Source organism: Oratosquilla oratoria, chromosome 21 (genome assembly GCF_046742065.1).
Source record: "Oratosquilla oratoria isolate Oo_2021 chromosome 21, ASM4674206v1, whole genome shotgun sequence".
Taxonomy (NCBI): Eukaryota; Metazoa; Arthropoda; class Malacostraca; order Stomatopoda; family Squillidae; genus Oratosquilla; species Oratosquilla oratoria.
In genome coordinates, this window is record NC_134797.1 from 19262072 (window position 1) to 19275714 (window position 13643).

General features: G+C 39.7%; 1 protein-coding gene across 9 annotated transcripts in view; it reads left to right on the forward strand.

Moving 5' to 3' along the window:
• LOC143036734 (peroxisomal acyl-coenzyme A oxidase 3-like) overlaps window positions 1-13643 on the forward strand; it is a 98679-nt gene that overhangs the window by 39300 nt on the left and 45736 nt on the right. For 7 of the 9 annotated variants that reach the window (XM_076204416.1, XM_076204415.1, XM_076204413.1 and 4 more), the window contains exons 2-4: window positions 1228-1407; window positions 4925-5080; window positions 5498-5644. In XM_076204416.1, coding sequence (XP_076060531.1) covers window positions 1240-1407; window positions 4925-5080; window positions 5498-5644 — 471 coding nt within the window. In that variant the 5' untranslated portion in view covers window positions 1228-1239. Of the gene's footprint in view, window positions 1-741; window positions 884-1227; window positions 1408-4924; window positions 5081-5497; window positions 5645-13643 lie in introns of those variants that run through there. The other 2 variants (XM_076204414.1, XM_076204417.1) reach the window with 2 other exon arrangements.

Genomic DNA, 13643 nt, shown 5'->3' on the forward strand with positions numbered 1-13643 from the left:
GATTGGGAACACACAGCCTTTAGTATTCAACAGTGGCCTTTGAATCCTTTCATAGATCTCCAAGAAGAAATATTGGACTGTTGAATGTGTTGAATGTGTGGGAGAGCAGTTGCCAAATGTGGGCTTGCTTCATATGAACAAGTTTAGGAGAATCAAAATTGATTGAGAGAGATGTTATGCCAGCCCCTTGATGCCAGGACCTCTAGATAGAAATAGGGCTGTTGAGATTTGAGAATGAGGAGAAGGGAGATGATTCTGTTCAATAATAATTTGATAAAACTATTAAGTGCAGGTTTCCATTGTTAGTCCCAAGTTTTATGATTATGTTTAAGAACTGGAGTTTACAGTTTCCTCTATCTGGTAATTTCTCAGATTATAAGTGCCTTGAATTTCATTGACTGGAAATTCACAGTTTCATAGTGGCTGGCAATGGTCCTTAGACCCTCCCAAAAATCTTGCTGGGAAGAAACTTTGGACTATTATGTTGTATTAGTTTAGGACTATTTCAATGTTACTGGCTGAAAGTAATAGGAAGAAGGGAGTAGTCACTGGCTCACAGCTCCATATGTGAAAAAATGGAAGAATACAGTTGAAATTTATAAGATAATTTTGGCCCTCAGGGCTGCATTTCTAGATGGAGATGAGGGGGAAGATAGATTTTGAAAATGTGCACCAGGAAGACAGTTACCTCTGCTATCTATTATGCAAGATTATTTCAAGTAGGTATTTGGTATAGGTTCTGTCATAGATAAGATCAAGGACAAGTGATAAGAGTTGTTAAGTTAGTAAGGGCACAACTTCAGTCGTTCCACTATCTTTCCAGGTAGTTTCTTCAGTTACACTTTCCTCATCCAGCCAGTAATCACTTTTTTCCATGTGAAAGGTGATTATTAGATTTTGAGTGGGATTTTAAGGAATGATTATATGTGACCCAAGTTACAAAGAATAATTGAAGTGTAAACATTATTTTTTTTTTTTTATAAATGCCAATATAACAGTTGTAGGATCAGAATGTTTTAAAATTTTAAGGTTCAGTTGAAGCAACTGAAAAGTTCGCCATGTATTGTTCAATATAAGATGAAAATTAAGAAAATTATTGATATTTGAATAGTTCATAAGTCCAGTGTTGCTATCTTCTAAGGAAGGGGTTGCATAGTTATTGAGATAGCTGAACAATGACTGTGAAAATAATGGTTGATTGATTTATACATACTTTGTATATTCCAGGAGACAGCTACAATGTTTGGACTCTTAACTTACTCTGCTGGTGCTCAGGAGGGAGAAAATCTGGATGAGCTCATTCCTGATATGCCAAGTGGCCCTTTGGACAGTTATCGGCAGAAAGCATCATTTCATTGGAAACATATGAAGGCTTATATTGACCCACCAGAAATTATTTCATTTATGGTAATGTTATTATTTGTCTTTAATTCTAATTGTATGCATTTGTGAGCATGTAAAGTGAAACCTATAATGTGTGTCCCTAATCCACTCATCTAGTTATGCTTATCTGCTCTGATAGTATCATATAATAGATTTTACACTCAATGTCTCACCTTAAATTTATCTCTCATCATACCTTTTTATGAATGTAGTACTTCAGTAGTGTGATTTTAATAATGTATACTTTAGTACATATCATGCCTGCAAACAAGCCATTCTATCATCTACTGGTCTGATTAGTTCCCCAAACTCAATACACCACCAATCCCACAGTAATATCAGTACTACAAAAAAATCCCTCTCAAGAGGAGGAAGAACCACACTGGCTCACCTTCAAGTAGGACACCTTTCAGTTCTAAGATGATACCAACACAGAATAGGCTTGGGTATAGTGTCAAAGTGCCCTACATGCAGCTATCATATGGAGGACACTGAATACCTCATCCTACACTACCCTGCACTAATTATGACATGCACTAATTATCCAAAGACAACAGCACAATATTTCTTCCCTGAGTGACATATGGGCCCATCTGGTGGCTGTTGCTGATTACTTGGGAATAGTAGATCTCTTGCATGAGAGACCTGGTTTGTTTAGGAGGCTGCATTTCTTTACATTTTTTTTTTCCCATTTCTTTGAAACTGAGCAATCATATGCTGTTTGTAAAGTCTAACAAAGTCCATGTCAATTGAATATTCCCCCCCCCCAGGTTTTCACTTAAAAGAACAGAGGTGGTTGCGAGTTAAATGAATTGGCTTTGGTATGGATGTGCTGTGTCTTGCTGCATTACTTCTGACCCAGGGCAATGGGCAAGATGCAGGGATGACCCGTCATCCAGGAGGAGCCAAGAAAAGAAGGAGGGAAGGGTGGTGAGTGGGAGTGGAGTGTGTGGGGATGAAATGGGTGGGAGTGGAGTGTGTGGGAATGAAATGGGTGGGAATGGCTTTATGCCTTTTGAGTTTGGCTACCTCCCTTGTAAGGGGAGGTAGAAATAGAAACAGACCCACACTAATATAACTCAGACAAAAGTTATAAATTACTTCCTAGAGAGGCATGTGAAAGAGTTAATGGGCCATCATCAGCTGTGAGGCTGCAAGTTTTCATTGAGTGAAACACAAGATAGCAGTTGCTTTTCCTTTATTTTGTTGATATTTTGGATGATATGAATCTTGCATGAATTTAAAGTTTCTTTTTTTATATATTTGATTGAGACGTACAAAGAAAAGAAAAGAGAAGTAAAGCAAAAGGTAAAGGAGGCAAAGAGGAGAGCAGATGTGAAATGGGGTAGGAGTATGACAGAAAATTTTGAAAGTAATAAAAAGATGTTTTGGAAAGAAATTAAGAGAGGAAGAGGAGGCGAATCAAGTAGGGAAGAAAAGGTAAAAGGTACAGATGGAGAGATGATAATGGAAGAGATGGCAGTAAGGGGAAGATGGGCAGAATATTTTAGGGAGTTGCTAAATGTGAAGGAGGATAGGGAAGGAAAGATAGTTGCAGTGGGAAATGCAAAGAAAATGAGAGTGATGAGTGAGGAGAATGGAGGAGAAATAGGGAAGGATGAGGTGAAGGCAGTTGTAAAGATGATGAAAGTAGGTAAGGCACCTGGTCTGGATGGATGCCATGCAGAATGTCTGAAAAAGGGAGGTTCAGGGATGGTGGACTGGTTGGTGAGGTTATTTAATGTTTGCTGGAGAGAGGGTAGAGTACCGGAGGACTGGAGAAGTGCCTGTATAGTTCCTCTTTACAAGGGAAAAGGGGACAAGTGTGAATGTAGTAGTTTCAGAGGGATTAGCCTGTTAAGTGTAGTAGGGAAGGCTTATGGGAGGATCTTAATTGAGAGGATTAGGAGAGGAACAGAAGGAGTAATTGGTGAGGAACAGTGTGGATTTAGGACAGGTAGAGGTTGTGTAGATCAGATCTTTGTGGTAAGACAGATATGTGAGAAAGCTATAGGAAAGGGGAAGGATGTTTTTTGGGCTTTTATGGATCTGGAAAAGGCTTATGATAGGGTAGACAGAAAGGGACTGTGGGAGGTTATGCAGATTTATGGGATAGGAGGAAAGCTTTTGGGAGCTGTCAAGAGTTTTTATGAGAGTAGTAGAGCATGTATCAGGATTAGAAATGGAGAGAGTGAGTGGTTTGAAGTAAAGGTGGGACTTCGTCAAGGATGCGTTATGTCGCCCTGGCTGTTCAACTTATACATGGATGGGGTGGTGCGAGAGGTGAATGCTAGGGTAGTGGGTCAGGGATTGGAGATGGTTAAAGAAAATGGAGAAAAGTGGGAGGTGAGCCAGCTGTTATTTGCAGACGACACTGCGCTTGTGGCAGGGTCAGAGGAGGGATTGAGGAAGCTGGTGGCAGAGTTTGGGAGAGTATGTGATAGAAGAAAGCTAAAGATAAATGTGGGTAAAAGTAAGGTGATGAGATGTACAAGGGGTGAAAGTGGCAGTAGACTGGAAATGAACATTAAGGGAGAGCGACTGGAGGAAGTGGATAGTTTTAGATACTTGGGTGCAAGTGTAGCAGGAAAAGGTGGAGTGAAGGTGGAGGTAGAATGTAGATTGAGAGAAGCGAGTAAATGCCTTGGTGGTTTAAAGAGTGTAATGAGGAATAGACATTTGGGAATGGATGCGAAGAGGAGACTGTATGAAGGAGTGATTGTGCCAACAGCACTGTATGGGGCAGAAACGTGGAATATAAGAGAAGAAGAGAGAAGGAGTTTGAATGTGTTTGAGATGAGGTGTCTGAGAAGTATGGTGGGGGTTACTAGGCTGGATAGAGTGAGAAATGAGGAGGTGAGGAGGAGAACAGGGGTGAAAAAGGATTTGGGAGATAGGGTTGATGAAAGAATATTAGGATGGTTTGGACACATGGAAAGAATGAGTGAAGAAAGACTAGTAAAAGAGGTATGGAAGGCAGATGTGGAGGGAGTGAACATGAGGGGACGTCCTAGGATGAGGTGGATGGATGGGGTGAAGGGGGCTTTGGGGAAGAGGGGAATGTCTGTTGAGGAAGGAAGGGAGAGGACGGAAGACAGAGGTGAGTGGAGAATGGTTGTATATGGATGATGTTGTGACTGCATGAGGAGGAATAGGCGGGGGGGTGGGGGCCGGGGTAGTATGTGTAAGTAAATTTTGACGCAGCCCGAAGGGATTTCTCCCCGTCCTCGCCTTATATGCAGAGGGGGTCGCCGATTAAATGAAGCAGCCTTGCTGTGGATGTACTGTGTCTTGCGACACTGCTTCTGACCCAGGGCGGTGGGCAGGGTGCAGGGATGACCCGTCATCCAGGAGGTGCTCAGATGAGAGGGAGGGTGGGAGGGGTGTGGAGTGTATCTAGGGATGAAATGGGTGGGAGTGTTTTTATGCCTTTCCCTTTTTGGCTACCTCCCTTGGAAGGGGGAAAAAGCCTTGGTATATGTATGTATGTATTTGATTTTACAAAATCTTATCTCATATGGATATATTCTTTCTTTCTCAGAATAAGGCCTACAATAAAGTAGAGCAAGATCCATTGTTTCAGCACAGAGGAGACAAGACTCTTGAAGAGATCAGGCATATTACCTACTTAAGAGTGAGGCGATTAGTAGAATTGAATATGCTACCACAAGCTGAACTCCTTGGTGATCCAAGAAAGGTTGCAAATTCTTTGATTTCTTTCATATTGCAAATTATGTTAGCCCATAAAGGGAGAATAGTATCTGCCCTCCTAGTGTTTATGTATAGGAGAACTTAGTGACACCCATCATGGACCAAAATCACATAGCTTTTGGCTTTATTTTATGATTGGAGACTAATCTCCACTCATATATGTATGCAGAAAAATTACATAAATCTTGGAGGACCACCACATGCAGGTACCAGTCATTGGTCCCTCATTAGCTCATAATCAGTTCATATACTCAGTATTATTGATGATGTGTGGATATGCATTCTTTAGGGGTTATATATAATGCTACTCATTTTATTGTCTTTAACTGTTTTCAACAGGGCATGAAATATATTGATAGTGTGTATTTGATTAGATTTACTCTTATCTTTGGGGATTTCATAGGCATCTGCTTTAAGTAATGTCCTTGGAGCCTATGACTGGTCCCTGGCAGCAAGAAAAGGTCTCCTGATTGACTTCATCACATCTGGTATCATGGGACTTGGTACTAATCGTCACCTGAAATTCATCAAGGCATTGAATGCAATGGAGGTCAGTAGTAAATGCAGAATTTAGATATAGTTGCTACAAAATTGTTAATATTATTGTTATTGATATTATTGATATAATTTTTAATATTGCTATATGTATTATCTGTGGTGTGGGGAAAGAATACTGCCACCAAGTCTTTCCACTTGAGTCATAAGAGGTGACAAAAACGGGATGGGGATTAGGACTAGGTAGCCTCCTCCCTGTAGCCCCAAAGGGGACATTCCTAAAAAATGTAAAGGAATAAGAGGGTCTAGTTTTCCAACCAGTATCCTAAGGTTTGGATCTTTTAATGTCCATGGATGTGGTACAGATGAGAGTGAAAGGGAAGAGATAGACAGTATGTTTGTGAGAAGAAAGATGGATGTGTTGGTAGTGAGAAGAGTGAGAAGAGTGTAGAGGGTAGGAAATGAACCAATTGACAGAGTGGTTGGGAAATGTGGAGTTCCAGGAAAGAATCGTAGTGGAGAGTTGATGGTGGAGATGTGTCTTGAAAGAGAGTTGATGATAGCAAATACAGTATTTCGGAAGAAAGTCAAGCATAAGTACACATGGGAGAGGGTGGTGGATGGAAGGGTGGTAGATAGAGCGTTAACCACTTCAGTATGGAACTTAAATCTCGCGGGAATATCAGATCATTTATTGGTGGAAGGTAAGCTGAGAGTGGAGGATAGATAGAGAAAGAGGAAAAGGACAAAAGGTAGGGAGGTGCTTAGAGTGAACTCTTTAAATGAACAGGAAAAGGAGAAGGAGTACAAGAAGAAGCTGAGAGGGGAGTGGGAGGGAAAGAAGGATAGAGTAGAGCTAGGAGTGGAGGAGGAATGGGGATGGTTCAAGGAGGGCATCATTAAGTGTGCAAAGATGGTGTGTGGAACAAGAAGGACAGGAGGAAATAGAAGGAAGGGTAATGAGTGGTGGGATGAGGAAACAAAGAAGGTTGTAGAAGAGAAGAAGCGAGCTTTCACAGATTGGTTACAAAATAGGACGAGGGAGTCATATGAGAGGTACAGAGAAAAGAGAAGTAAAGCACAAGATAAAGGAGGCGAAGAGGATAGCAGATGTGAAATGGGGTAGGAGTATGACAGAAAATTTTGAAAGTAATAAAAAGATGTTTTGGAAAGAAATTAAGAGAGGAAGAGGAGGTGAATCAAGTAGAGAAGAAAAGGTAAAAGGTGCAGATGGAGAGATGATAATGGAAAAGAAGGCAGTAAGGGGAAGATGGGCAGAGTATTTTAGGGAGTTGCTAAATGTGAAGGAGGATAGGGAGGGAAAGATAGTTGCAGTGGGAAGTGCTAAGAAATTGACTGTGATGAGTGAGGAAAATGTAGTAGAAATAAGGAAGGATGAAGTGAAGGCAGTTGTTAAGATGATGAAAGCAGGTAAGGCACCTGGTCTGGATAGATGCCATGCAGAATGTCTAAAAAAAAAGGAGGTACAGTGATGGTGGACTGGCTGGTGAGGTTATTTAATGTTTGCTGGAGAGAGGGTAGAGTGCTGGAGGACTGGAGGAGTGCCTGTATAGTTCCACTTTACAAGGGAAAAGGGGACAAGTGTGAGTGAAGTAGTTTCAGAGGGATTAGCTTGTTGAGTGTAGTTGGGAAGGCTTATGGGAGGATCTTGATTGAGAGGATTCGGAGAGGAACAGAGGGAGTAATTGGCGAGGAACAGTGTGGTTTTAGGATGGGTAGAGGTTGTGTAGATCAGATTTTTGTGGTAAGACAGATATGTGAGAAAGCTGTAGGAAAAGGTAAGGATGTTTTTTGAGCTTTTATGGATTTGGAAAAGGCTTATGACAGGGTAGACAGGAAGGCACTGTGGGAGGTTTTGTGGATATACGGGATAGGAGGAAAGCTTCTTGGAGCTGTCAAGAGTTTTTACGAGAGTAGTAGAGCATGTGTCAGAATTAGAAATGGAGAGAGTGAGTGGCTCAAGGTAAAAGTGGGACTTCATCAGGGATGTGTTATGTCGCCCTGGCTGTTGAACTTATACGTGGAAGGGGTGGTGCGAGAGATAAATGCAAGGGTGGTCGTTCAGGGGTTGGAGATGGTTAAAGAAAATGGAGAAAAGTGGTAGGTGAGCCAGTTGTTGTTTGCGGACGACACTGCGCTTGTAGCAGGATCAGAGGAGGGATTGAGGAAGTTGGTGATAGAGTTTGGGAGTGTCATGCCCTAAGCTCAGTTTTTGTGTGTTACATCAAACTCTAAAACAGAGTTTGAGTAATTCATACAATCCAGAGTCTCAGAGAAGAATCGCCCCTTTATAGATACGTCCAACACGCCAGGATAAAGAAAGAAGATATACAAAATCACCGAAATATTTATTAACACAACTAATGAGAATATCTCTTACTTACAAGTACCGACAATGCGCAGAGGTCGAGTGCGGAGGGAGCAGCGTGGGTGACCTCACCCCCTGATTTATACCCCAACCGCACAACACAAGTGCTATTGCCCAATGCCAACTTATCTTAATATACATTTCCTATCCCTATCCACCCAACTCCACACATTCATTACTTCCTTTATTTATGCATGGAGAGGGTTCACAATAATTCCCTAGCTTATACCTTAACCTACAAGACAATGAGGTAGAAAGGAGGGGAGGCACTACTTCGCCTTCTTCTCGATTCACGCGCCCCTTGACCTCAGCTAGCGGGCGGCGTTGGCTTCGTATCACTCCGCCGCTTGCCTACGAGAGCTTTAGCACGTGTTACAGGTCAACGGCATTATCGGACTCGGTGTCATTGTTGATTCTCACACAAAGGGGTAGCATAACACAGTGTAATTATCCTTCATGCTCGTGATGTGACATATTTATTCCTTGAGCATAATTACACTGTGTTATGCTACCCCTTTGTGTGAGAATGAACAGTGACTCCTTGTCCGCTAAGGCCGTTGACCTGGAACGCGCGCGAAAGCTCTCGTAGGCAAGCGGCGGAGTGTATCCCGGTCATGAGGCCCCCATTTATGTCATGCCATAAGCTCAGTTTTTGTGTGTTACATCAAACTCTATAACAGAGTTTGAGTAATTCATACAATCATGAGTCTCAGAGAAGAATCGCCCCTTTATAGATACGTCCAACACGCCAGGATAAAGAAAGAAGATATACAAAATCACCGAAATATTTATTAACACAACTAATGAGAATATCTCTTACTTACAAGTACCGACAATGCGCAGAGGTCGAGTGCGGAGGGAGCAGCGTGGGTGACCTCACCCCCTGATTTATACCCCAACCGCACAACACAAGTGCTATTGCCCAATGCCAACTTATCTTAATATACATTTCCTATCCCTATCCACCCAACTCCACACATCCATTACTTCCTTTATTTATGCATGGAGAGGGTTCACAATAATTCCCTAGCTTATACCTTAACCTACAAGACAATGAGGTAGAAAGGAGGGGAGGCACTACTTCGCCTTCTTCTCGATTCACGCGCCCCTTGACCTCAGCTAGCGGGCGGCGTTGGCTTCGTATCACTCCGCCGCTTGCCTACGAGAGCTTTCGCGCGCGTTCCAGGTCAACGGCCTTAGCGGACAAGGAGTCATTGTTCATTCTCACACAAAGGGGTAGCATAACACAGTGTAATTATGCTCAAGGAATAAATATGTCACATCACGAGCATGAACCCAGTGTGACGTGACAGGGAGAGTGTGTGAAAGAAGAAAGTTGAAGATAAATGTGGGTAAAAGTAAGGTGATGAGATGTACAAGGGGTGAAAGTGGCAGCAGACTGGAAGGGAGGATTAAGGGAGAGCAACTGGAGAAAGTGGATAGTTTTAGATACTTGGGTGCAAATGTGGCAGGAAAGGGAGGAGTGGAGGTGGAGGTAAAATGTAGATTGAGAGAAGCGAGTAAATGCCTTGGTGGATTAAAAAGTGTAATGAGGAATAGACATTTGGGAATGGATGCTAAGAGGAGACTGAATGAAGGAGTGATTGTGTCAACAACACTGTATGGGGCAGAAACATGGAACATAAGAGAGGAAGAGAGAAGGAGTTTGAATGTATTTACCTAGTTGTATTTTACAGGAAGGGGAGCTATGCTCGTGATGTCCCGTCTTCTAAACTGTTTTTAAAATCATGAATTGTTTTTGCACACACCACTTTTTCGTCCAACTTGTTCCAGATGTCTATTACTCTGTGGGGAAAGCTGTTCTTTTTCAGGTCCCTTCTATAACTGTCTTTCTTGATTTTCTTTCCGTGTCCTCTTGTATTTCTACTATCCCATTTTATTAGATCCTCTCTATCAATAGTTTCTATGCCTTTCATGATTCTATAAATAGTTATCAAGTCTCCTCTCTTTTCTTTGTTCTATGTGTTTGAGGTGAGGTGTCTGAGAAGTATGATGGGGGTTACTAGGCTGGATAGCAGAGAATATCTTAGCAAAAACAAGGAAACTAGCAGACCATGAACAATATAAAAAGGTATGGATAAAAAGAAAAATGAATAAAGAGGAAAGAGAGGATGAGAAAACAAAAAGACAAGAAGCTAAGGAAAAAAACGAGTTGAGAACAGAGTCAGAAAAAGAGGAATTCTATTGGAGAGTAGTGAATATGAAAGTGAGGAAATGGCACATAACAGAGAAAAACAAAAGGGAAACAGAAAATACAATGGAAGTAGCAGAAAATTAAGAGTGTCTTACACAAATATAGATGGCTTAATAACAGGAATGAATGAACTGAATGGTTATCTGAAGGAAAAAGAACTGGACATAATGGGAATTGAAGAGACAAAATTGAAAGGTTCACTACCACCCAACAGTGTAGGGCATGGTGCATATAATTATTGGATTAGAAGCAGAGAGGCAAAACAAGGGGGTGGAGTTATGTTCCTGACTAAGAAGGATATAAATGTGAGGAGTGTCACATATGGAAAGAATAGAGTAGAGATGATTATGATGGAAGTGGAAGACAAAGATAGGAAGAGCAGAAAGTTTGTAATAAATTATATGCCTCCTAAAACAGCCTTGTGGGAAGAGAAAAAACATAAAAGTATGTTAGAAGACACAAGGATAATATTAAATAAGATAATGGAAGATGGAGGAAGAATAGTTATAATGGGTGACTTTAATTGTAAAGAAGTCTGCTGGGAAGAGATGACAGTAAAGAGTGGAGACAACTCATGGGGGTACTACTTGATATGATTATTGACCATACAATGATGCAATGGATTCAAGAGAACACTAGGCATAGAAATGAAGAAGAAACATCGAGACTGGACCTAATAATCACATCAGAACCTGAAATAGTGGAAAAGATTGAATATAAAACACCAATAAGTAAAAGTGACCACATATTGGTTGAAATGGAACTAAATGAGGAAAAATACATAAAAAGAAATGAATAATATAGAAAGGGAAGATTGATGTATGAAAAAAAAAAGATAAGATAAGAGAATTCTTTCAAAAAGAAGACTGGGAAAGAATATACAAGGAAGAAACAACAGTGGAAGAGAAATGGCATATTTTGACAAAAATTTATAAAGGAGTGGAAAAGTATGTCCCAAGACAAAAGCAAGAAAAAGAATATGTAAAGTGCTGGTACAACAAAAGTTGGAGGAAGTTAAAAGACAAAAGAGATAAAGCTTGGAAAAATGGAAAAAAAGACAATAGACCTGAAAAATGGAAAATATATACTAGTTATAGAAATGAATATGTACAAGTGTGCAGAGAGGAAAAAAGAAAATATGAAAAAGATGTCATAGAAAAATGTAAAGACTAACCAAAACTATTGTACAGATTTGTAAATAACAAAGTGAAAAACAAACAAGATTTAGAGAAACTACGACAAGGAGTTGAATACACAGAGGAAATAGAAATGGCAGAAATTATGAAAAAGCATTTTAAATCAGTGTTTACAAGGGAGAACATACAACCTAGTGATATTGAATGGGAGGAGAAAGTCCCCCCTATGAAAGAAATAGAAGTAACAAGGAATGAAATAATGAAACACTTGAGTAATCTTGATGTCAGATAATCGCATGGACCAGATGAAATAGGAAACTGGATTTTGAAAGAATGCAGGAATGAACTGGCAGACAAAATACATAGCCTAATTAACAGTTCATTGAAAGAAGGAAAAGTTCCAGAAGATTGGAGAAGAGCAAATATAGTACCTATATATAAAGGGGGAAACAAAAAAGTTTGAAGGTTAGGACTATTAACCCATATATCACTGGGCAAATGGTGTATATATTCCCCCCCTCAGCATTGGAGCCAATATATATATATATATATATATATATATACACATACACACCACTCCTTGTTTAGCAACCTACTTGGTTAATGACAACGTGGAGTAACAACGGGCTTTATGACAGACCAATATTTGTTTAACGTAAATTTCCAGAAGTTACAATGTCGTGTACGATAAGTTGGCTGAGGCAAATTTGTATGATGTTATAAATGAACTTGTACGGTGGATATTAGCTGTGAGGTAAAGTGTTCTGAAGCTTAGGTCTACATTACCATCCTGCAAGCTGCAAAAACTACCTGGGGTACAGTATATACCGGTATTGGTAAATTTTTAGTTTCGTCCATGGGTGCAATATAGCAATAGAAAATTAATTATTAATTTTGTAAATTATAATGTATCAACGTAATATGCAATTTTGTGAGCGGAAATAAAAAAAACAAAAAAGGTGCTAAAACAGATTTCGTAAGTAACGAAGTCGTGTCGGACGAATGGTAAGCCATGTTTGTTATGATAGATGCCGACGTCGAAGAAATGAAAGGATGATAAATTCGTCTAACCTAAACTAAACTAACCTAACCTGTGTTTGATAAATCATTACCTGCAAATTAAATGTCATTCGGCTCGTCCTCTTTGTCATCGTCGTGAGAGACGTTGGGGGGCTTTTCAACCACTCTCTCAGTTTGTGGGGTATACAATGTTCTTGCATCTTGAAGGAATGCATGTATCTCCGCTCCATAACATTCTTTCAAGAAAATATACCTGGCGAGGTACTGTCGGAATTACCGAGGCCATCAATTGACAGACAAGATGGCGTCCCAATCCTATGCTACCGACTTCGTTCATTAGCATATTTGCTTGTACCAAGGTATTTTTATTTTCATTTCCACCCACAAAATTACATATTATGTTGATACATTTTAATTTATAAAATTAGTAATTAATTTTCTATTGCTATATTGCGCCCATGGTCGAAACTAAAAAAAATATCCCGGTATTTAATATGGAATGTCAGCATACGTGGATTTGGTCATACACAGTAATTTCAGGAACCTAACCACTGCATTATTTGAGGGCTTTCTGTACTATCAAAACAGTAAACAAAGCTTTAATGTACTGTATAAAAGAGGGAAAATACACGAAAATAAAGATACATGTATTGCTGGACATTGTACATATATGTATACACTTTCGCTTAACGACCAATTCGGTTAACAACGGCGACGCTGGTCCCAATTGTCGTCGTTAAACGAGGAGTGGTTGTATATATATATTACATACATATATAAATATATATATATATATATTACATACATATATAAATATATATATATATTGCTTAAATCAACTAAAAAATATGTAAAACCAACAAATCTTGCTTATTTTGAGTCACCTTAGCTTAGAAATGGAGAAACTGGGTCAATTTTGTTGAGATATGCATGCGAAAGTTTAGTAGAAAACATTCCTCATATGGGTTGAATGAGAACATCTATCATATTTTTTCGGGGAAGCTTTGTTAGAATTTTAGAGAGTGAAGGAATTTCATATTTATGATGTTGCAAGTCAATGTACAGTCGCCCATAATAGTCTGACACTTTCAGAAAATATGTTTATAAATAGTTTTTGTGGATTTCTTGGCAAATATTTATCACTTTGTTATGTGGTAAATTGATTTTTCGGTATCTTATTATTATAATTTTATGGAGGATAGGTGATTGTGGTGTTTCTTATTGTTTTGGCAAATGTTTTAGTAAGCATCCATCACACCATTATTGCCCAGCCACATTTTGTATTATGCATTTA